The 22,669-nt window shown below is 31.0% G+C and overlaps 1 protein-coding gene across 1 annotated transcript in view; it reads left to right on the top strand.

The window, feature by feature from the left end:
* Positions 1-453: 453 nt before the first annotated feature.
* Positions 454-22,669, top strand: part of toy (paired box 6 protein twin of eyeless) — a 145,179-nt gene continuing 122,963 nt past the window's right edge. Inside the window, exon 1 of the mRNA XM_089644679.1 lies at positions 454-513. Within this exon, the coding sequence (XP_089500805.1) occupies positions 486-513 (28 nt within the window). The 5' untranslated portion in view covers positions 454-485. The remainder of the gene's footprint in view (positions 514-22,669) is intronic.

The raw sequence follows: 22,669 nt of genomic DNA, 5'->3' as shown, positions 1-22,669 counted from the left end.
GTGCCGGGACTCGAACCCGTGAATCCGACCGTGCAAGCGCGACACCCGAACCACCGAACCACACGCTCTACCGGGCAATCGAGCAGCGGCCCCGAACTCGACCAAATCGACCGAGCATAATTTATTTGTTGTACGATTTTTTTTCAAACACGAAAAATCGAACAGCGCATCGAAGAGGTTAACTCTAACCCAAAACACAAACAAACTCTCAAAAGAAAACAAATCAAATTAAACATTTTCAAATTTTGCACAATTTTTTAAGCAAGCTCAAAGTATCTGTCAGTAATATTTCAACGTCACAAAAAATAAGTTCGTTTCTAGGTAGATATACCAAATAATTAGTCAGATATCACAGTGAATTTTTGCGATTTTGGTTTTTTTTCGGATTGTTAAAACATTGTGTGATTGTGAAGTTATAATTGATTTTTAACTCTGTGATTAAAAAAAAAACTTTTGTGAAAAGAGACTCCTAGTGTTATATTGATATGCTACAGTTGATTGACCGTGGAAAAGGTAGGAAAAACATTACAATTTATTTGATAGAATGAAAGGGATGACTGTTTACACAAATTTATTTTCTTTTTTAATTTATAGTCAATCTCACTTATACTACGGACAACATTCTCAACTTAGCATGCAAAAGTGATAAATAGCCAGATTTGCTATTTTTGTAATATGTATTTAAGAATAAAATTATTTTTCTAAAATTTCTGTAAATATTGCTACCTAAGCACAGAACATTTCGGGAAGTAGATGGATAGTTTTCAGAATTTTAATTTTTTTTTTGTATAGGTATGCATATCAACTCAGTAAGTAGGTAGATACCTTCTTGCATAAATGTATTTTTTAAATCTATTCTTAATAAAGTATCTCATTTTTTAAAATTTCTAAAATAACAACAGCGATCGAAATTGTTTTGTGTAATTTGTGCAAATTTTTTTTTCGCAAAAATTAAATATTTTTGAAAAACTTTTTCATTTCTTTATTTTTTTCTGTAACGCTTTACCAAAAAAATCGTAAAAGCATCCATAAAACCATGATAAACGTTAGATTTTTTTAAAAGGATCCGACATATTTGCAAATAAAAAGTTTCAAAGTGAAAAAAAGCATATATTTTTTAAAAATATTTTTCGGTTTAAAAGTTTTTCGGTTTTTATTTTTAGGTAATAAATTTGGTGTAGGCTTATGATTTTGGCGAAATTTATTATTTTTTATCTATAATGTACGTCACCAATATTCATAAATAGGTATATTCATGAATTGAGTATACCTACACCTATCTACAGTTTGTGGATTTATTTTTTACCCACAATAATTACCCCGAAAATATAAATAAATACAATCAAAAGAGCGCTAATCCTTTTCACATTTACATATTACCTACCTCACTTTTCCTAACAAGCAACACATTTTATAGATTAATAAATTCATACCCACAACCAACAAAATTAAATTCCGTATCGTATAAAAAAAATAACACATCGGACTAAAATTAAAAGCGTGTCCTTGTTTTAGGAATCCTTTTTTGGCTTAGCATTTTATTTCAAAAGGACAAAGGACTTCGGTTACTTGCTTAAAAATAAAATATCTTATTTCAAAATACTTGCTGTGGTCCCAAGAGCCCTAGGGTCTACAGAAGGACCCGCTTTGTGTTATGCCGCCTCTGACAAAGAAATCGTTAAACCGATATGGATATTTTTTTAACCGAAGCAACAAAGTAGTTAGTTTGATATGAGTAAATCTTCCATTTGTAAGATTTGATTAAGCTAAAGGTGTTTTGATAATCTTTAGAATGTTGTGAGACGTTTGTAAGATTTCAGAAGAATCGGCAGTTTATTTACAAGTCCATTATAATAGTAATACTTGTTTTCGTGAAAAATATATCAATGTTATTAAAATATTTGATTTTGAAACCTATCGCGATCTGCAAAAAAGTTTTATAATAAACATTTTTAGTGTCTTAAAAATTAGTAAATACCGATGTACTGTTTTTTTTCTTTCATTGTAGACTGTAGATTGTAGATAACTACCTATTTTAAGAAATGTGAAAAATTTTACCCGACGGATATAAAAAAACTGTATCAGTAAAATAAAATGAAACACGTTAGGTAACTTTTTAACGCACCATTTAGAGGTAGGTTTTTTTTTATGCCAACCGTGTTTATTTGAATCCAAGTTTCGATAAAACTAAAGATAACTACATATTTAAAATTAATGATTGAAGTCTGAGTGAATGTTTTTCTTTACATATAACACGATTTTTAATTCACACCGTAAGTGTTTGACAAAGCTTTCCATGATTTTATTTCTTAATTTTGTGCTATCTAAAACAGACAGAAATGTAATACAGTATATCGTGCACTTCAAAATATTGTGGTTAATTATTTAAAATAGGTAGATATTACAAAAAAAATCTAACATAATTTCATATGTAGTATAGGTACAATGGCAACGATTAAATATCACAATAAATAACAAATCCCCTTTGAAATAATTTAAACTTCACAAGTGATAAAGATACTCTCTTATTGTTGAATAAAATGACAAAAAAAGTTATAATAACTAACAATAATACAACATAACACTCGTGTTATTTGCAAAAGCTGTCGGCGCGTTGGTAATAGCGCCGATACAATACAATAGAGGATAGTCCGCTATTCATTATTTCATTCATTGGCACTTCGATATGAAATAATGACTTACAAAACTACGAGTCAACTCAGAAATTGGTGACAATGGGTGACGCTTGTCAAAGATTTCACAGCCATTCTTTATATTGCCGTGAAATGTTGCATTTATCAATTGGACGGCGGGGCGGTGTAGAACTACGAATGCCCAGGGAAAATAATATAATAGATGATGCTATCGAAGGCATGGGAATTATTATTTTAATAAGTGTGGGGAAATCGGAATATTGTGTCACATTTATATAGAAAATTAGTATTGTGAAAACTTAAGTTTAATGTAGAAAATCTGTTCGTTTGTCATAGCGACATCTTGGAGATTGCCGAGTTGCAAGTGCTTTTGTATTTCCTATGAGAGCTTTATTGTGGAAATGAAGTAGGTATCTAATACTTGCTGAGGTTTGGAGCTTGGAGCTTTCGTGATTTCGAACATTTTGTGTGAATGCTTTAATATCAGGATAATATTTATTACAAACTCATTATTTTTATAGTAAACACTAGCCACTATTAAAAATAAATGTTTAATATTTTTAAGTATACGCCTTCAGTAAAAAAATATGTTAATTTGACTGTCGCAAAAAAATGTCAAACGGTGAGCTGTGGTATCTTGAAATTTGTGCTTTTTTCTCGGGATTGTCGTGGTTAACGCAATATTTTTTACATAATTAAAAATAATGTAAATATGTGCAGTTTTTTTACCAAGCGGTAATTTGACGGTTTAAGCTTTTTTTCACCATTATTTCTTTAAGATGTTTTAACATAAGAAAACAAAAACATTACCTGTAAGTAAGTACCTACCGCCTTGTATAAACTCTTCACCGTCAAAGTCAAACTAAAAAAATAGCATTCTGTTCCTTGAAATTGTTAAGTTTTTTTAAGAATTGGCAAACTACAAAATTCGATTTAATTTTTAAGTCCAAATTCATCCCTGTTGATAACCCGAAACCCCAAGCCATCAACCAACACCCAGCAGCCGTTGGATTTTATTGTCTGTTCTAACTCTGTCGAGTCTATTATGCCTTTGGATTGGCGGCTTGTTGGTTCAAGTTCTTGTTTGGGCAGATTCCTTATTTAACAGATTCCCTGTGAACACATTGTTGGAATGATGATGGATGATCTACCTCCTGACTTACATTTCTACCGATGGTGTCGAAATGTTGTAATGATGGCAGTAGTAAATTAAATAGTTTATGGGTTGTATTGTATGGTTTAAACTCTAAATTTAAATATTTCATAAAGCTTTTGAAAATTGAATAAGAGTGAATTATTTTCACTGATACAAAATTATGCAATACTTTTGTTACAAATTTTAAGAATCTGGTAATTGTTTAAAAGAATTTAGCTCGATATATACATTCCAAACTTACTCTGTAATATATAATTCCACTCTCCACTAATTTAGCTAGATAAATACTTTCCAAACTTACTCTTCAATATATCATTCCACTCTCCACTAATTTAGCTATGTAGATAGTTACTTTCCAAACTTACTCTTTAATATATCATTCCATTCTCCACTGATTTAGCTAGATAGATACTTTCGAAACATACTCTTTAATATATCTTTCCACTCTCCAGTAATTGAGCTAGATAAATACTTTCCAAACAAACACTTAAATCATTCCACTCTCCACAAAATTTTTTACGTTTTTTTATTTTATTTCATCTACATATAAATTATTGTTTATTAACAGATATTGTATACTGTTCTTCACGCTAGGAGTTCACCTGTGTTGTAGAGGAAATTTTTCAATGATAATTTGTATCAGTATAATGTAAGTATTTTAGTTAATAATATTTAAAAAAAAAACAGTTAAAATATAAAACATCTAAAATTAAAAAAATGTATTTAATATGAGAACAGTATTTACGATGGTAAATTGATTCATTACAGTGGAAATAAAATAAATAACCAACAGACTGATTTTTACCGATGATTTTCTTGCTATTTCTATTGCTATTTACTATGTATTTTCACTGATTCATTTATTGTCCAATATTTATAATATTTTAGGTGATTACTATTTATTTAAATATTTAATAACTCCCAAGTTAGCAATTTGACACCAAATCATAAAATTTTGATTTTTATCGAAAATTAATTCTGTAGGTAGGAATACGGTAGGTATATAAGTAGATAGAATTACTCCCCAGATAGTAATTTTAATAATTCAAAATCGTAAAATTTTGATTTTTATCGAATATTGATTCTATAGATAAGTATACTATAGGTTATAATTATTTATTTATTTACTAACGGCCTTACGTCCAATTTATAAAATAAGTAACTCGAAATTAGAAAATTAAAATTAAAATATCAGCAAAGATGATAAAGATGGATTAGGCAAAAGGCAATATTCAGAAATAAACATAAGAAAATAGAAATGTCAAGTCAAGACCTCGCTAGAAGTCAGATCAATTTTTAAATGGTTTCGTCTTGCACAAAAAATAATAATTTATCCTCGCAACATGCCTTCAAATAGGGGTGACATATTTCTACTGGTTTAAGAAACTTGTGTGCAAAATCGCATAAAAATAAAAGTAAAAATTATTGCAATTCAATCCAAATTTGGCACAATTTCACTCTAGGATCCATGGGATAATATTATTTCCCCCCTTCTGAATACTTCTGTCTCTTCTTATCTGAATATATATTATGCTTATTTTGATGATCAATATAAATCAATGATTTATAATATCTTGAAATCCATTACTTCTAAAAGTAATTAATCAGTAAATATTATAAGTTTAAATTGAACCAAAAAAATCTGCATCACGGGCAATGCTTGCCGCGATTAGCAATAATTTTACAAAATCTTCATTACGTATGTTGAGTTTATTAAAATATGTTCGTATTCCTGTCATTCTACAATCCTTAGTATTTAAAAACGTTCCCAAAACTAGAAATTATGGTTTTCATATAAATTTAAAAAATAAGCATAACTGTTCACAACAAATTTGATTAAGCAGAAAAATATTTTTCAGAACTGTCATCTTACCATAAAGATTGCGAGCGGAAAACTGATATATGTATAATGACTCAATTTAAATAGTATTTTTATTTTCAAGAATTTTTTCATGGATAGGTTTAAAACTTCTCATTAGGTATAATTGTGCTGATAAGTATACGAAATAACAAAACGAAAAAGTATTATGCATTGCTAACAAGTTTGTAAGTTATAAATAGTAGCGCGGTGTGTCAGCATCTCTCATTATTATATATTATCTATCAATGAAGTCAGGAGATATTCTCGTTATGCCGGTAGATGGGAGGTGGGAGACGGGAGACGGGAGATGGGATGGACCGAGCAATTGAAATAGGAACCGATGAATCGTCGGCGGATCATTAGTAGAGGGAAGTTCGGATACTGAATTGGTGCTTCAAACTGAAAAACTCTGCAGAAATGCGAATTTTTTCGGAGATCTGAAAGTTAAGAGAAAAAACATTAAATAATTGCAACCAAATCTTCTTGCGAACAAAATGTTTTTAAATACACTTTAAAATTTTGAAAAAAATATTACAACCCAAATTATGATTTCAAAAAGTTTTTTTTCTATTGGTGCCCTTTTTTACTCATTTAAAGTACGCTCTAGCGTGTTTAAATCGCACTTTATGGAACGCGCGTTTTTTAAAGTTACCATGGCAACATCAACAAATCAACAAAATGTGAAGTCTAAATGTCAACTTTTAACTATAAATCCAACTATTAATCTTATGTGACAGATTGCAAATTAATGTTTGTGTTTTTCATTTCCATGACAACAAGATATTGTGATGTCACATCACGAATTCATTAATAGTTCTTATTTCCAAATTTTTAATAATAATATCAATATTTATGTTTTCAAAGTGTACCAATATAAAAATAGCGTAAAGTATTCGTGGATAACTGGTCTTTAAAACACTTGCTTTATTTCGAGCACTCGGCTACGCCGTCGTGCTCGAAAAATCGCGCGTGTTTTAAAGACCTGTTTATCCACTTATACTTTAATATACTATTTTTTAAATTAAGTATATATAATTTGGCGTTTTATTATTTTTACAGCCATTTTTTACATTTAAATGCAAAATAAGCGAGCATTGACTGAGTTGCTTTGACCGATAACATTCAGGCAGTTTAATTGTGTGCATATTTCATGACTCCATAGATGGTAAAATTTTCAGAATTTCAATTCTTAAGACCAACAGATTTTATGTTTTTTTCTAACGAATTCAATAGAAAATTGTTAATAAAATATTAAAATGATTTCACCTAACAAACATCAGAATTTTTTGTGTTGTTTTTTCATTTTATAGGAGAGATTCAAACGAAAGAAACTAAAGTACAGATACCTAATTACTTCCAACTCAAACGGATGTCGAAAAAACTTGTATTAAAAATATTCGTATCTAAAAATTTAAAAAAGCTTTTTGGAATAATACGAGTATTAATAAAAGATGAACTATCTTTCACCTTGCAAAAGCTTTGAATTAATTTATGTGCGTAATATTATTTATAAGCTTTCCAAAGTGTTCGTTAGTAATAATAATCGATCAGATATAATGTAATTATCCTTAAATTATAAAATAATTAGAGTTCCTTTAATCAACCAACCAGGGTTGGGACCCAAGTACCTACAACGGAGGCTGTAGATATAAAGGTTTTGAGGTGTAAAACTTTCCAACCCTTTGTTTCAGGAAATCGTCAAAAAACTTTTCATCTGTCCGTAATTATAATTCATCCCTTAAATTAGTAATGTTTTAAAATTCATCAGGTACAATTCTGCCACCAATTTAATTATGATTATGATCATAAAATTTTAGTTTTACCTAGATTTAAAATAAGGAAGTGAATTATTATTATAATTACAGTTTTTGGGAAATTATTTTGTCTATCAGGAAAATATTGCTTCTGATGTTTTCGTTTTGAAGATTTGTTTTAATGTTTTGCTTAATCCTAAACAAGTACTTATATTGCGTAGTAATGAACATTTACGAATCTTTACTAGATATTAGAATTTATTATTAAAATGTAGATATATTTTTCCCTTTGCTCTTTGAGGGGCATTCTTCCTACGTATATTTAATAATACAAACTCAAGTGCGATATTAAAAAGTATTCCGGAGTTATATAATATTGATGTTAAAGCACGTTATTGATTCAAAGTATTGCTAATAATAGTTTATTTTTTATTAATAAAAATTCAATAGTTGTGCAGATGACGTTATTTGTTCAATTAAAAATTTGACTTCGAATTCAACACTAAACTTATTTGTTTGGTTTGTGTTTTTCTTTGTTTGTTCGCTTATTATTTTTTGTTCGTGTTCGTGTTATTATTTAATTATTTTTATTAATTACTAATTACTAAGGTAAATTAGTTGATTCACAATTCTCATAGGTAGGTATTGCTGTTCAGTTGATTACGGAATAAAACCAATTATTGATTTCCTCCTCGTGACTTGTGAAAATATATATTTAATACAAAAAAACCTTTAAAACTAGTGTGCGATGACGCTGGAATTGCGTCACCGTAATTTGGGGCAGAGAAAGGCGTTATCTTTTCTCTGTTTCAGGAGACTTGAACCTCGAAATGGAGATTGCACTACCCCAACCAACATACAAAGTAATTGCTAGATTTATCCACTTACCAGGTTGGCGTTTCTTTGGTTTTTCGGGGCCACACTTGGGAAAAACGTTCGATTAATCACATGTCACCTTTTTCACATGAACTAATGCACACAATTGGCGAGCATGTGTTACGAATATTGAGATAATAATGATGACGGGTGAATTGTTACTTCCGCACTTTTTCTCGGTGCGTTCCTGTTTCATGTTCAAAATCAAGCGAGGAGTTTTGATTCCTGTTCTATGGTTGGTGGGAGCAGAACAAAGCTGATAATGCCTGAAAAATGACAAACTTCATAACGAAACAACTAGTAAGAAAAACACTTATTTTATAAAACTTACCATGATGGTATTTATATTGTACCTAATATGAAAATAATACAGGATATAACATTATTTAAGTTTGATGCAGAATTATATAATCCAACAAAAACTCACCCATGAAGATAATAATTCAGAAAAAACATAATGTAATGATGGAAGAATTTGATAGGTAACTAAGCAATAGGCACCTTGGTACCTAGCTCGTATTTATTGTGTAATATGGTGGCCATGACAAAACCTATACCCATTGAAAGTAAAATATTCCATAAAATCGGGCAATGATTACCTGCTTTACCCCTACAGATAAGACAGGGATTTTGCCCATTACTAATTTACGTGATTTAAATTATACACAACTATTTACCATACATTCATGTGTAACATTTTAAACACGTTTATTAGACAGGCCCTAACTGCTTAGTGTATCTAGCTTTGGTGTAAGACGTGCACAGATTTTTGTAAATGTAATCAATTTACTGAAACCTTCTGAAGATCGCAAGTGTAGTGCAGCGCGGTTCATTAGTATCAATCCACCTGTGTTTCTCAACTAATTGAGCTGTGCAGTTGTGCACCTAATCTGCCATGCAAAACAGCGACGGGGGGTGAGGTTGCGATTCTTGTCGCTAACTACATTGACTAGTTAGAGAATCGAATTCAATGGAAAAAATATTTAAAAGCTTCACCGAGACACTTAAGGTTAGGCTAGGTTCACGGTATGAGTTTCAATGAAGCAAGAGAAATGTGCGCCGATGGGCTTTCAAAAATATATCAAAAGCTGAAAAAACTTATTTTTTTAACGATTACCCAATAAAATTCAATTTTGCATATTTATAGGTATTAAGTGAATATCGCTTTATCATACTTAGTGGCCAAAAAAAATCCAAGTCTTTTATTTTGTAGGTAGGTAAGAATCTAAAATGGATCACCGGACTAAACAGAACACTTTTGAAAAGTGGTGTAAAGTCTAGAAAATGAATGGAAAAAAAACTACTGTAACTGTGTTTCGTTAGGTTAGTTTTTTCATCACGTTTTGTGGCTATATCATTTTTGGTTTCGTCTCTCTCTTGTTTAGTCACGAAACCCTAAAATGGTTTGTATAGGTTTATAGGTTTTCAGACAACTGATAACAGCTCGACCTACATTATTCTAAATATCGAAAGGAGAGAGCATGTGTGAAATGGGAAGCTTTTGACATTTTGCACTCAATATTTAAAAAAAAAATTCAGATGTTTTCTTAAATAATATGTTTAACGACGCACGTCTCCACCTATTTTCACAAAGCTCAGTTCCTAGGGTATACAGATTCGAGTGTCTCTTTGAAGGCGAAAACAAATTGTATACGAAAAATTTCCTTTCACAAAAAAATTCCTTAAAAAAATATGCGCAAGTATTCGCTTGATGGAATCAAAGGTCGCGGCGGAAAGGGCTTCAAGAGGACCGAAGTCTGCAGCTATGGTTCATACCACTTCAGCCCCTCGGTACATTCTGATATTGATGACAAGTAGGTAGATATTGCTTTGATGTCGAGAAAGCTCAATTTACCGGGACAACTCTTTGATTTTTCCTTGCGTTTTTCCGATCCTCGACACGAGACCCTGAAGTACGCACATTGTTACTTTGTACTGATTTTAACGAGTCGCGTTTGACCTAAAGCTATTTCTAACAATCTTTCAATAGTTTGTTCACCAAATTTGAATTCTACTGTATTTATTGAAATCCACCAGTACTTACATAGATTACACATTTTCATGTACAGAGTTAGTTATAAGGCTGTTTAATATATTATTGAAAATGGTTAAAATGTTTATGAAATATTTTCAAAGAGTCAAAGGTTGTTTGACTTTGAAGTCTGCATTGAAAGGGTTAACTTTATAAATTATTGAGCCAATAAACATGTGAATACTAGTGTGAGTTTCGATAGATTTGTGGTTATTTTAAAGTTAAAATTTTTCTGCAATGTGGTCAGTAGTTAGCTTAAAATTTGAAGATACTTTAGGTAATATTGTGCAAGATTTCCATGCCAGGACTTGTAGATCTATGGCACCCTTTTTGGGGGAATGTTGTGAGGTGGAAAGTTATAAATTGCTATTTAGAGCTAGTCATTTATTTTATATTATAGAAACAAACAGTACGTTGGCTACAGCAATGAAAACAATTACAAATAATATGTAATATTTCAAGGATATGTTTCCTTGTAATGTCTTATATAAGTGTATGTATATTTAGTTATTACCGGGTAACGTATGTAATGTATAGGCGTGGGAGTGTGTGTGTGTATACGTATGCGCGTTGAACATTTTATATCATTGATATGATGCTCCTTTTAAATTTGGGCAGTGAACTAGAGTTTATACAAATATTATTAAAAGCATGAAGAGCACGGGTATTTATTTTGCAATTAAGCGTGTGGAATAGGAAATGGAAGCTAGTCTCAGAATTGCCCTGTTGATAAAATACAATTCAGAAATGAACGTCGCTTAAAATGACTTTAACCGTATTTGGTGACCAGATCTGAATAGTCAGCTTTCCCCTTCCTTTTCCTCTACTCCTTCTCCTCCCCACTACCTCCAGCCTTAAAACACACACCAATTGGAAATGTAATATATTCGGTAGACGGTTAAGAGCAGTTGGAACTATTCCATGGCTTATTTTTTTTTACGAAATAACAAGGGCGATGCTGAGAGTATTTTCCACATAGGAATGAAATGCGTACTTGCAATAATACTCATTACAATAATACATTTGAATTTAATTAAATTGAAATAATTCATTTAAAAAAACGTTGTTATTTGCTTTCCAAATTATAGACAAAGGTCGCAATTTATAGAATTAATGTTATTTACTTAGTGTTATTAAAGGCCTCCGTGGTGGAGGGCAAAGGCTCCCGACTAGTAAGCTTAAGGTCGCGGGTTCAAATCCCGGCGTGCGCAATTAAATTTTATTAGATTCATTTTTGTTGTTTCACAAATGACTCATTTAAAATAAAATACAATTTATTTGCGGCACGTCCCAGAGTGGAAATAATTCCAGTATCGCCCTGGTGTAAGACCGAAGAAGTATATCTTTTTCGTGTTTGTTCGTTTAGATTTCCTCGAGATATCGCAATGTTGATGGTTCCTTCGCAGATATACAGTGGTTTGGATTGGTCATCCCGCTTTCCTTCTATACCTTCTTCTATCCTACATATAATTTCACCCACTTCAAGCAAAACACAATTTCGTTTCGTCTAAAATATTTAAAATCCATCTTCTAGTTTGAAACTGTTTAGTTTGTGTGCAGTTTCAGATAAATCAAGATGTATTATTTCAAATCAATAAGTCCACAGAGCCTGAATTCCTACCGTGTTATGAATACTACCAGCTACACGTCGAGTGTTTTTATTATTAATACATTATCAGAGTAGACTGACAGGGTCCGCGGGGCGCCAATCACATTCGATGCCAGAATAAATATTATTGAAAAATATATCACAAAAAACAACGTAGTAAACTGACTTCACTTTCTAAAGAGACTAAGACAATACAAAAGGCTGAACTTTACACTAATTGAAAATAACTTATATAAATTAAGTAGATATGTAGGAACCTTAATATTACTATCGAATAACCTGTTTTGTGCTTGAAATCGAACATTTCTAGACACCGTTTGTCAAGCAATTTTAATGGCTATTATCTACAATGTAAGGTATATCAAGAATATTCACATTTTTGGCTTGTAGCTTCCTCTTGATAAAAGAGCACCAACTCGACACGCTAGGCATAAGGCACAAGGATCTATTTCAATGTCACCTTTACAAACAAATTGTGTAGCAAACTCGTCAATTCCTTCAATAGTTAAGCAAACGAACATGCAAATAAAGTCAATATTTATAACATAACAAATTGGATGTTTAAAACATACCAAAATAATTATTCATCACAAAATAATATTTCTGAAAATATTTTCGTTTTAAAAAAATCTTTTAAACTTTTATCTAATTGAAAACCATATAAAACAATTGCTTATTACTAACACTTATGTAAAATATTGTAACCATGTTTAACCAATGTAAAAGCCCAATGGGTGTATAAAAAAAAAATTAACAATAAAAAAGCCATCTCAAGCAACCTTTAGATTCTGAACTTTGGTCAAACCAAGGTCAGGTAGGTACCTACTTAACAAGAAGTCGCGTATAGGATCTTAATTTTTGTTCGATTTTCGAAATTGACATTGCAAAGTTTGACACTTAACTTTGCAGGTGGCCACGTGTACAATTTTAATTCGTAAAAACGAACGAACTATTTTTTTATTCCATGAATTTAGTATCGGAGTGGCATCTCACGTTGATTTTGATTTATCACAATGATGAAATAGTATGGGGCTTCGAAACACATCGATTGTTTTATTCATTTTTATAAATACACCTCCTTCTGTAATTTGAATGATTGAATACCGAGTGTTTGAAAAGTACTTTAATTGTTTAAAGTTTTTTTTCGAAAATGTAACAAATAAAAATAATATTATGGATAGGCCCATAAAATAAATAAAAAAGTCTTAAATATATCCTTGGTCTTTCAGCCCAAGTTGCATATCAAAATACAAATATTTAAGACTATAAATTTGTCTTTTAAATTTAACAATAAAAGTTATTAAAAAAGAAAATCGAGATTACTAAAAGGGTTTTGAAAGACTGACTAGGGTAGGTAGTTTGTACTTAATAACTTAACTCTAATCAATGACAATATTTACGTGCAATTTTATATTCACATTTTTGCAAACGAGTTTTGTTTGACAACCGTGATCAAATCAATAAAATTCATCAAAATTCATGGACATTTTTTTTTGTATTAGGCAATTCACCCTAAAGAGAGTGCTATGTGCCGTTAAAGTTAAGGGAGATGGTTATAATTTTATGGGAAATCTATACGGGAATAGGAAATCTCAAATATTGAAGTCATTCACGTCTATGAACTTGTATAGAACTGAGAAAATGCGAGAATTGTTGAGAGAAAGTAAATAAGGAATACTAAGGGGAGATTGGTGGGTGATTTTTATAAGTAAACGATAAATGCCTTTGAAGGATGAATGATTTTTACAATTAAAGAAAACGTGATCAAGAGTCTCATTTTCCATGCCGCACTGGCAGAGTGGACTATCTAGGACCCGGATTTTAAACAAATGGGATAAAATGGAGCAATGACCAATTCTCATTCTCGAGATACAGGATATAAATCTTTTGGATTTTTTCTTGCCGTGGAACCAAGGTTTACTTGGAATATGATTTTGTATTCCAGCATAAAAAGCACCAGTTCGGGTTTTCGTATTAGTCCAATTTTCTTCCCAGGAGCGGATCATTCATGGAAATTCATCACAGCACGATGGAATAACCGCATGCTAATATAATGGCACCAAAATTTTCACTCTGAAGAAACATTTTCGTGGTCCTACTGTACAGCACAGTGGGAGATATACATTCCGTGTGATATGAGATGAAATGATATTCAATTTACACACTGTAATACAGTACGCTCACTGTGAAATGAAAAGGCAACCTCGAAACTGTTGTGAATTTAATTTAAAATTTGATTCTTAAAAAGCTCTAAGCTTTGTAAACGTTGTTTCAATTAGGAAGATACTTATGTATTGTGGAAAGTATAAGAAATACCCTCGCGCAGTTTGGACCATGTTTGGACTGAAACCGGTCGGCATGTTCTTAAAAAAGATGCATGCAAATAATAAACAACATTTCAAGTAAGTATTTTTAACCGTGTTTCTTGAAAAATGCTTATTTTCTAGAGTAGGCAAATAATTAATTTCCTGAGGTAAATTGTTATTGAAAAATCAAATCATTTTCGTTTCAAATTCAAACCTACCTGTACGTTCGCATTCTTCATTTTAAAGAGGATATATTTGAAAGTAGGTAATTGTGCACACCGATAGTATCAAAAGTTTCGAAAAAGTTTTTCCAAGTAGTTTACAATACTCGTCTGCAGTTCCCTCTTACCCGGCAAAGGCCCAAGAATACTGAAGACGTTTATCAATTCCGTTTATATTTAGACTCGCGGTTTAATGCGACAATGTTTTTTGTTTGTTTTATTGTTCCATTCTTTAGTATCTTTACAAAAACAACATTATTTTTTATTTTAAATTTATTAAATAAATTTACATAGGAGATGAGGCGTGCCTGTCTCACTAGGAACTTCTATGTTGAGAACAGAGTAAAATAAAAGACAATCAACATCAACACAGAACACACCACACACACAACTAAACATCACAGAAATACATACTTATAAATAGGTTTTAAAAAATCAGTGATATTTGATCTGTCTTGGCTGATTAACCAAAACTTGGCATCTGATTTCTATTGCAAATAATATGTGTTCTATCAGATGGCCAGTAGAAGTGCATTGTATAGCTTTGTTGCAATGTATAAAAAATAATTCTACTTTAAATGTAGACTCGATAAATCAAAAAAAATTAGCGTCCTTGCGAAAGCTCTGAAGGGGTACCATCAGTACCTAAAACAGGCCAGGAAGTGGTGGGCCTCCTCCAGAATGTTGCAATGTATCTAAAATATCTTTGGCCAAAAGTTATTTTAGCGAAAATGATAAGAAAGAAAGTATCTTTGGTTCTAGTATCACGAGCTGTTTGGACATTGCCAAAAACATTTGTGTTTGAATAGGTATGCTAGAATATTTTTGCCATAAATTTGCCTAATTCTCAAAATGCAGATTCTCAAGATTTCAATCACATTATTAACACATATTTTTTAATCTATCCAGTTCACAACTACACACTTTACAAGCAAAGTTCTCTTTACAATGATTTACCTATTTGTGCATCGCATTATTTAGTATTTTCGTGTGCGGCTAAATTAACAGTGATTTCTTACACTCGATATTGTGATGCTTATTTTGATTTGGCGAAATTGATTTTCTTCTGTCTAACTGTCAGGCCTGCCAACTGAACACTGTTAAAGTAGTCAGGAGTACCGACATAACAAATGGAAAGTTGTCAGAGAGACCGGACCTCCCAGTAAATTCAAATTGATAAATAATCGGATGGCAAGAGTGATAAATTATCAAATAATCAATGTTGATTTTGGTTTTGCATACGAAGGCCTTCTTGAAATTTGTAATCACAGTTGTAATATCAAACGGAGCCTAGGAGAATAAATTAAGCGTGAAAAATATCTTCAATTCATTTTTTTTTCTGAATACCGCAAAGAGTATCTAACTGCTCCCAATCGTCTGGAACCAGTAAGACTATGGCATCTTTAATTGTGTATGATGTAAGGCTGAAGGAAGGGGAATGGTTGTGTATCATTTTATTTTATTTTATTTTATTTTATTAGGAACATTAACAGGTTTATAACATAACATGCATAGAGAGAGAGAAAAAATAAGTAAAAGAATTAGGTTACAACCCAATAACCAATGTTCACATCATGCAATAAAGATAAAGAAGGTTAAAAAGCAATAAACAAACAAAGAAAACAAAGAAAGGTTAAAAACAAAGAAATGTTAAAAACAAGGAAATAATAAGAGAAAATATATATATATATATATACACGTATAAACACATACATACATATATATACATACACATGCATATACACATATAAACACATACGTACACACATACATATACATAGTTGCATACATACATACGCATACATACATACATACATACATACATACATACATACATACATACACACACGTACATTTGATATTAAATACAAATAATATGTAAGAGTGATAATGAATAAATGATGAATGTAATGTATTAAATTTAGAAAAGGGTTAATTATTACAATACTCTGTTAACAATTAAAATACTCATTTTTGGAGATGAGGGTGGAAGAAAAATGAGACGAAGTATTGAAAAAAATTCAAAAACAATGGAATGCCGGAGTTATCATAAGTCTATCATAAGTGTATCATTATGTATCAGCTCGGTCTTTGAACAATTTACTACCAGTACTGTACCTACCTAATATTATTTCGTACCTAATAAGTACATTTTTATTTTTATATCTTATTTTTTCTAAGTTTAATAACTATTATATTATTTATGTTATATTTTTTTAGTTTGTAATTAAATTTCTTATTTTCTTAATTATATACTTAGTGTTTTCAAATTTTTCATCTAGTTTTATAGCTATTTGTTAATTTTTAGCTACATCAACTAGTGAAATATTACAACCTATAAACCATAATGACTCACAACACTCCCCAACTCAAACACGAGAAATAATTTCTCAATTGAGTTGGGCAATTTTTTGTTAAAAATTTCTAATTTTTTCGCAATCAGCCTCGAAATATCTACATTTGTAAATTTTTGTAATGTGTTTGTATATTCAATAAAAAATAAAATAAGAGCGCTACTGCGAATAGGTAGGTACTTGGTTATTTGAAAAAAAAAATTGGAGTATAAAAATTTAAGTAAAATGTCTTTAGATATGTTTAGTAACTACATAAGTATAGCATATTTTTTCCAATCTTCCTTTTCTCGTTTTAACACTTAATGTCTTCAGCATCATAAAAAATGCCCAATATTATGAACGTATTATTTTTTTAGGCATTGAAAAATTTTGTAAAGTCGAAACCGTTATTAAATATCTGGTGATAAAATGATGCCATAATTTAATATATTTTTCATAAGCGTTAATGTTTTGACGCAACATTGGCGGGATTTTGCGTTAAGGCGATGCCATACGTAGGATTGCAAAATCATGAGCTTTTGGTTTGAAAATTTGGTCGCCTAGAAATGTTTCAGATGCTTCAATTAAATATTGCGAGTAGAATACATCTTGGCCTTTGAAATAATCGAGTATTTTTTAGATAAGTCTTTTTATAAGCCCAGAAAAAAATAATGTATAATGCCTATGAAAACTTCTTTAAAGTTCAAAATCTCCTACTTACAAACCCATTTTCGGTTATAATTTTACTGTATAGTGTGGAAAATTAAGTCATCTATAAAATGATCGAAAAAAATTAAATATTTATGCCTGAACATCCACAAAATAAAATAAAAGGCACTTTTTGGCTATGTTTTTTTCTTGCATAAATCAAAACATGCGGATGGTGTTAAGCGGGAATTTAAACGCCATCTACGTAAGGGTTGTTATTGATAGCGGCTTAATTTAAAATATTACAGGACGTAGTGCATTGCCTTAATATGGTTTAGCAATCAGGTAATGCATGTACACAAATGCCATTTCGTTTGGACGCGTGTAAAAAAAAGTCCTTTTAATTCTGAGATGTTGGGCTTTTTTACGGTTTCACATTAAAAATAAAACTGCAAACTTCTGTCATCCTTAATTAATAATAACCGATATCCTTTTTCTTTATTTTTTATAGAAATTCTATTTAATAATATTTATTGAAAGTTTGAAATCCGATACTGAAATGATTTCGTTAAAAAATCCTCCTACATTAAATTATTGCAAAATATACTTACAACACAATATTCAATCGCTGTGTGCTGCCAATTAGGATGACTGTACGTCTTGACCCCACTTGTAAATCTAATCAGTCACGGCCAATCAGCGCGCCCGACCACCGGCAGCAGGTAATCACAAAAGGAAGCGACCGACCGCATTGACAATATCAAACAAACAATTCGTAACGTCGTGACTCCTGTATATTGTATATCCATCATCAGCGAAATGCAAACTTTTTTGGAAAACAAACTCAATTTTTTTTTTTTATATAACTCCACACAGGAGGCCCTGAAGAAAATAATTTCCCTCAGGGCCTATACCATCTTTGGGGATGCTGTGTGGAGGGTCTTTTTGTGGAGAGGAAGGAGTGAACATGGGTCTTGAAGAGTCCCATGTTGTAGGAGGGAGGAAACACAGAGGCCGGCAGTTCGTTCCACAGCCGAGCTGTTGAACTTAAGAACGAATCGTAAAAGCGACCCGTTCTCATGTGACAAATGTCAACCGTGTACAAATCTACAATGTCTATTGACGAAAGATGTTTTTGACGTTGCGTTGAAATATTTAATTGAATCGAATGCGTCACATGCCCGCTACAGGTCGTTTTCAAAAAAGGATGTTATAATTACAACAATTTCAAGTTTTTCATATTAAATTATAAAATATTTTTAACGTGTAATAAAATTACATAAATATAATCACATGATTAAATATATAAAAAAAATATTTAGGAGGTTCACAAATTAATCGTGATGACATTTTTTTTAAACAAACACTCTTCACAACTTTAACACTAGTATATTTATTTATAAAATTATGTTCTCTATAAAACGATTTTGCACCAAATTTGATTTAAAATTTTCACAGCCAAAAATATTTTTGTTATTTGTTTTTGGGGTGTTATGCCGTGTTGCACAGTGTCCAAATCTGCCATGAAGATGGACACTGTAACGTTGTCAGAAACGTTGGCTAAAGAAGGAGTTAGCGCAACACGGCATAACACCCCAAAAACAAATAACAAAAAAAAGATTTTACACCAATTTATATTACAGAGAATTTTACAAATTTTGAGATAAATTTAAGTATAAAAGGTCATGGGTGCAGTTTTTACTATTTTGTGACATACGAATCACTATTTGTCACAAATAAACAATAAATAATTAAATACTTTCCTAGTTAACTTGATACACCCATATATACACATATCGCCTTAACTCCAAAAATTCTAAGGCTGTTTCCATTTTTCTAGTAGGTAGGCACTTTTAATATTAGTAGTGCACACACTATAGGTTGCCCACCCCTGATTTATAGTACAGCGAACGTTAATTGTTATGGATCGTTGTGAAACTATTCACTGACGTCGGCCGAATCTTTTGTGTTATTTGTGTTATCAATCAGATTAAGAGGAAGATAGAAAGATCACTTCGAACCACCCTGTAATTATTGCAATCCAACTAGAGTTCAGGCATACCATCCCGGAAACATGCGATGGATCACAGATGCTGGACTATCTCATTGTTTTAATCTACGACCTTTGAATTTTTTTGATCTTCGTAATAACTTCTTCCATATTCTTCTGCAAGCTTTATATTGATACACTCCAGTCCTCTGTTCGAGAGATCTCTCTGTCGTTGGTCTCTTATTTTACTTTATTATATTTATAACTTACTTAAACATATGATAATTATGTTATTATATCATTCTAAAATGAACATCCGATAAACCAATTAAGTTAATTAAGGCGATGCACTACGTCGTGTAATATTTTAAATTGAGCAGCTATCAATAACAACCCTTACGTAGATGGCGTTTAAATTCCCGCTTAACACCATCCGCCTGTTTTGATTTATGCAAGAAAAAAAACATGGCCAAAAAGTGCCTTTTATTTTATTTTGTGGATGTTCAGGAATAAATATTTAAAAAAAAATCGATCATTTTATAAATAACTTAATTTTCCACATTATACAATAAAATCATAACCGAAAATGGGTTTGTAAGTAGGAGATTTTGAACATTAAAGCAGTTTTCATAGGCCTTATAAATTATTTTTTTCTGGGCTTTTAAAAAGACTTATCTAAAAAATACTCGATTATTTCAAAGGCCAAGATGTATTCTACTTGCAATATTTAATTAAAGCATCTGAAACATTTCTAGGCCACCAAATTTTCAAACCAAAAACACATGATTTTGCATTACTACGTATGGCATCGCCTTAAAAGACATATTTTATGTTCGTGTGCATACGCCCATTTTGTAGGTTAAAAGGCATATGTTATGTTCGTATGCATCCGTTCATTTTGTATTTTGTAGGTTAAAAAGCATTTGTTATATGTCACTTTGTCGATGTTTTAAAGATACACTTTAGTAGTTGATTTACTATCAGATGTAAAAAGCCATTATCGTACAGATCGTTGGTGATATAATTAACTTGACACACATAAAATTTTGAAATTCGAAAATTTTGCTCGAAATTTTTATCGAATGCAGTCTGTGAATGCATATAAATGATGCATTAACGTAATAATTATGGGAAATCACATATGGATTACGCTAGGTGAAAGGGGGATATGGTTATTGGTTAAACACGAGGAAGTGCAATAAAACATAATGTATAACAAAGGGTGAATAGATTGGGCTCTATTTTATTGAACCAATATATAAATACATCGTATGAACGGAGTTACGTTAGTGTTATTTTTCTCTAATTACAGACTATAAATATAAAATTTTAACTGTCAACTTCCTACCAATCGAATATTTAGGTATTTGACCAACATGGCATTATGTCTAAATTTTTTTCTACCAAAAAGGTTTTTCAAAGCTCCATAGCTCTTGATGAAAATTATATGTATAGCTGAAAGTACATGCATTGATTTGTAAATTTCATTTACAAAAAAAATACTGTGGAAAATTCATGATGTTAGAGCTAACAATTGGAGAGTTTTGGTGTCGTAATTTAGGGTAATATGCAAATTAAAAACTGTTTTTTTGTTCAAAACTAACTATAAAATTAACTTGATAATTTTTAGATTTTTTGGTTTTCGGTGTTTAGTTTTGGTGTAGCCGTCAAGTATTGGATTTTAAGAACGATTAAGCCTAGCCTCGTTGTACTATGGATACCCAAAAATAGTCACAAAAATACTGAAAATCACAAGATTAAAAATTGTTTCATAACGTAGGTACCGGCATCATCTTAAAACATAGTTTTTAATTAAATCGATTGTTTAAATTATACCTACAACTCTCCCAATGATTTATGACATCGTATTCATTAACCTTTTAACATTCATATTTATATTTAAAAAAATACCTCCCACATGGCCACCTAATTATTGTTACCTGCCTATAAACTTCATCTAAGTATTTTGATTTCTCAAGTAATTAGCTTAAATTAGGTTCAATTCAACACAATCCATTATCCCCGCTTCTGTAAGTTATATTTAACTGGTAATCTCTGAATTGAATTGATTTACAATAATAATTAACAATGGCATACATCCACTACATTCAATGGCCGTGCTTCGTCTTTCCCTTCTCCATACAGTTATACACTAAACTGCCTCCTATCGCTTCTTGAACGTATCGCGGCTTTAGAATTCATACTGTATCTGAATATGACTTGCAGGATATTCAAAGATTCCGACACGAAGCGCTTACCCTTTGAACATTGTAATTTTGTACGATCTCTATTTTGAAAAATTATTCAATATTTAATAATGAAAACAAATAACCACTATAATAAGAATGCATTTTTAACAATTGTTAGTTATACAATTTAATGATTAAGTACCTACTAGTGTATCTATATAGACTTTTTAGCAATGAAAATAAATAAATATTGTAAAATTAACACGTGACTTGCAGACAGTTTTTCTACACAAAAAAATAATGCGCGTTGATGACAAGAAAAAGTTTATTTATGACATTTTAAGAACAGGTTTCACATTTTTTTAAACTTTCCTACAAGAGACTATCGAAAGCCCAAAGTAAGCTTAATAGTTATTGGTATCCGGTACTTGACGGCTACACCAAAACTAAACGCCGAAAATAGGATTAATTCCACTAAATATTATACTGAAATAACACGGCCCTAAGAAAATTGCCACAATCTACACATTTGCACTGATGATTGACATTGTACGCTGTACGAAACGTTGCCTAAGTAAAATGAACCCTACATAATAAGCCAAAAGTTTAATATTTTCATTGATTTTATATTTAGGAATTAGGGAGCATCATCAATTATTTTTTATCACTTTGTTTTTGAAATCATTATTAAAGAATTTTTTAAAGTTTTATGAAGGCTGTGTATTGACCACATCAATAATTTAATATCTCACGATAGCAGAAGCTCAATGATGGAAGCTATACCGTCTCAGAAACGTAAACTACTGATTGTCGAATAGGATAAAGAACGGTCTGCATTAACATCTCTGGTCAGTTCGGCTTCATTGTAAATTATTATGGCATGACCCATGGATGATTTGCTTATGATGTAATATATAATATAAATAATAAACAACTTTAAAAAGGTTAAGTGATAATTGACGAAGCTTTCGTCGTATTTACTTACTCAGTGCCCTTTAACATAATTTTTGGCTTTTGGAAGATGAAGATGTTTTTCATAG

Source organism: Hesperophylax consimilis, chromosome 21 (genome assembly GCF_061612785.1).
Source record: "Hesperophylax consimilis isolate HC1 chromosome 21, BYU_Hcon_1.0, whole genome shotgun sequence".
In the NCBI taxonomy this organism is placed as follows: domain Eukaryota; kingdom Metazoa; phylum Arthropoda; class Insecta; order Trichoptera; family Limnephilidae; genus Hesperophylax; species Hesperophylax consimilis.
Note: the sequence above shows the minus strand (reverse complement) of the source record. Positions and strands in the feature narration are given on the sequence as shown.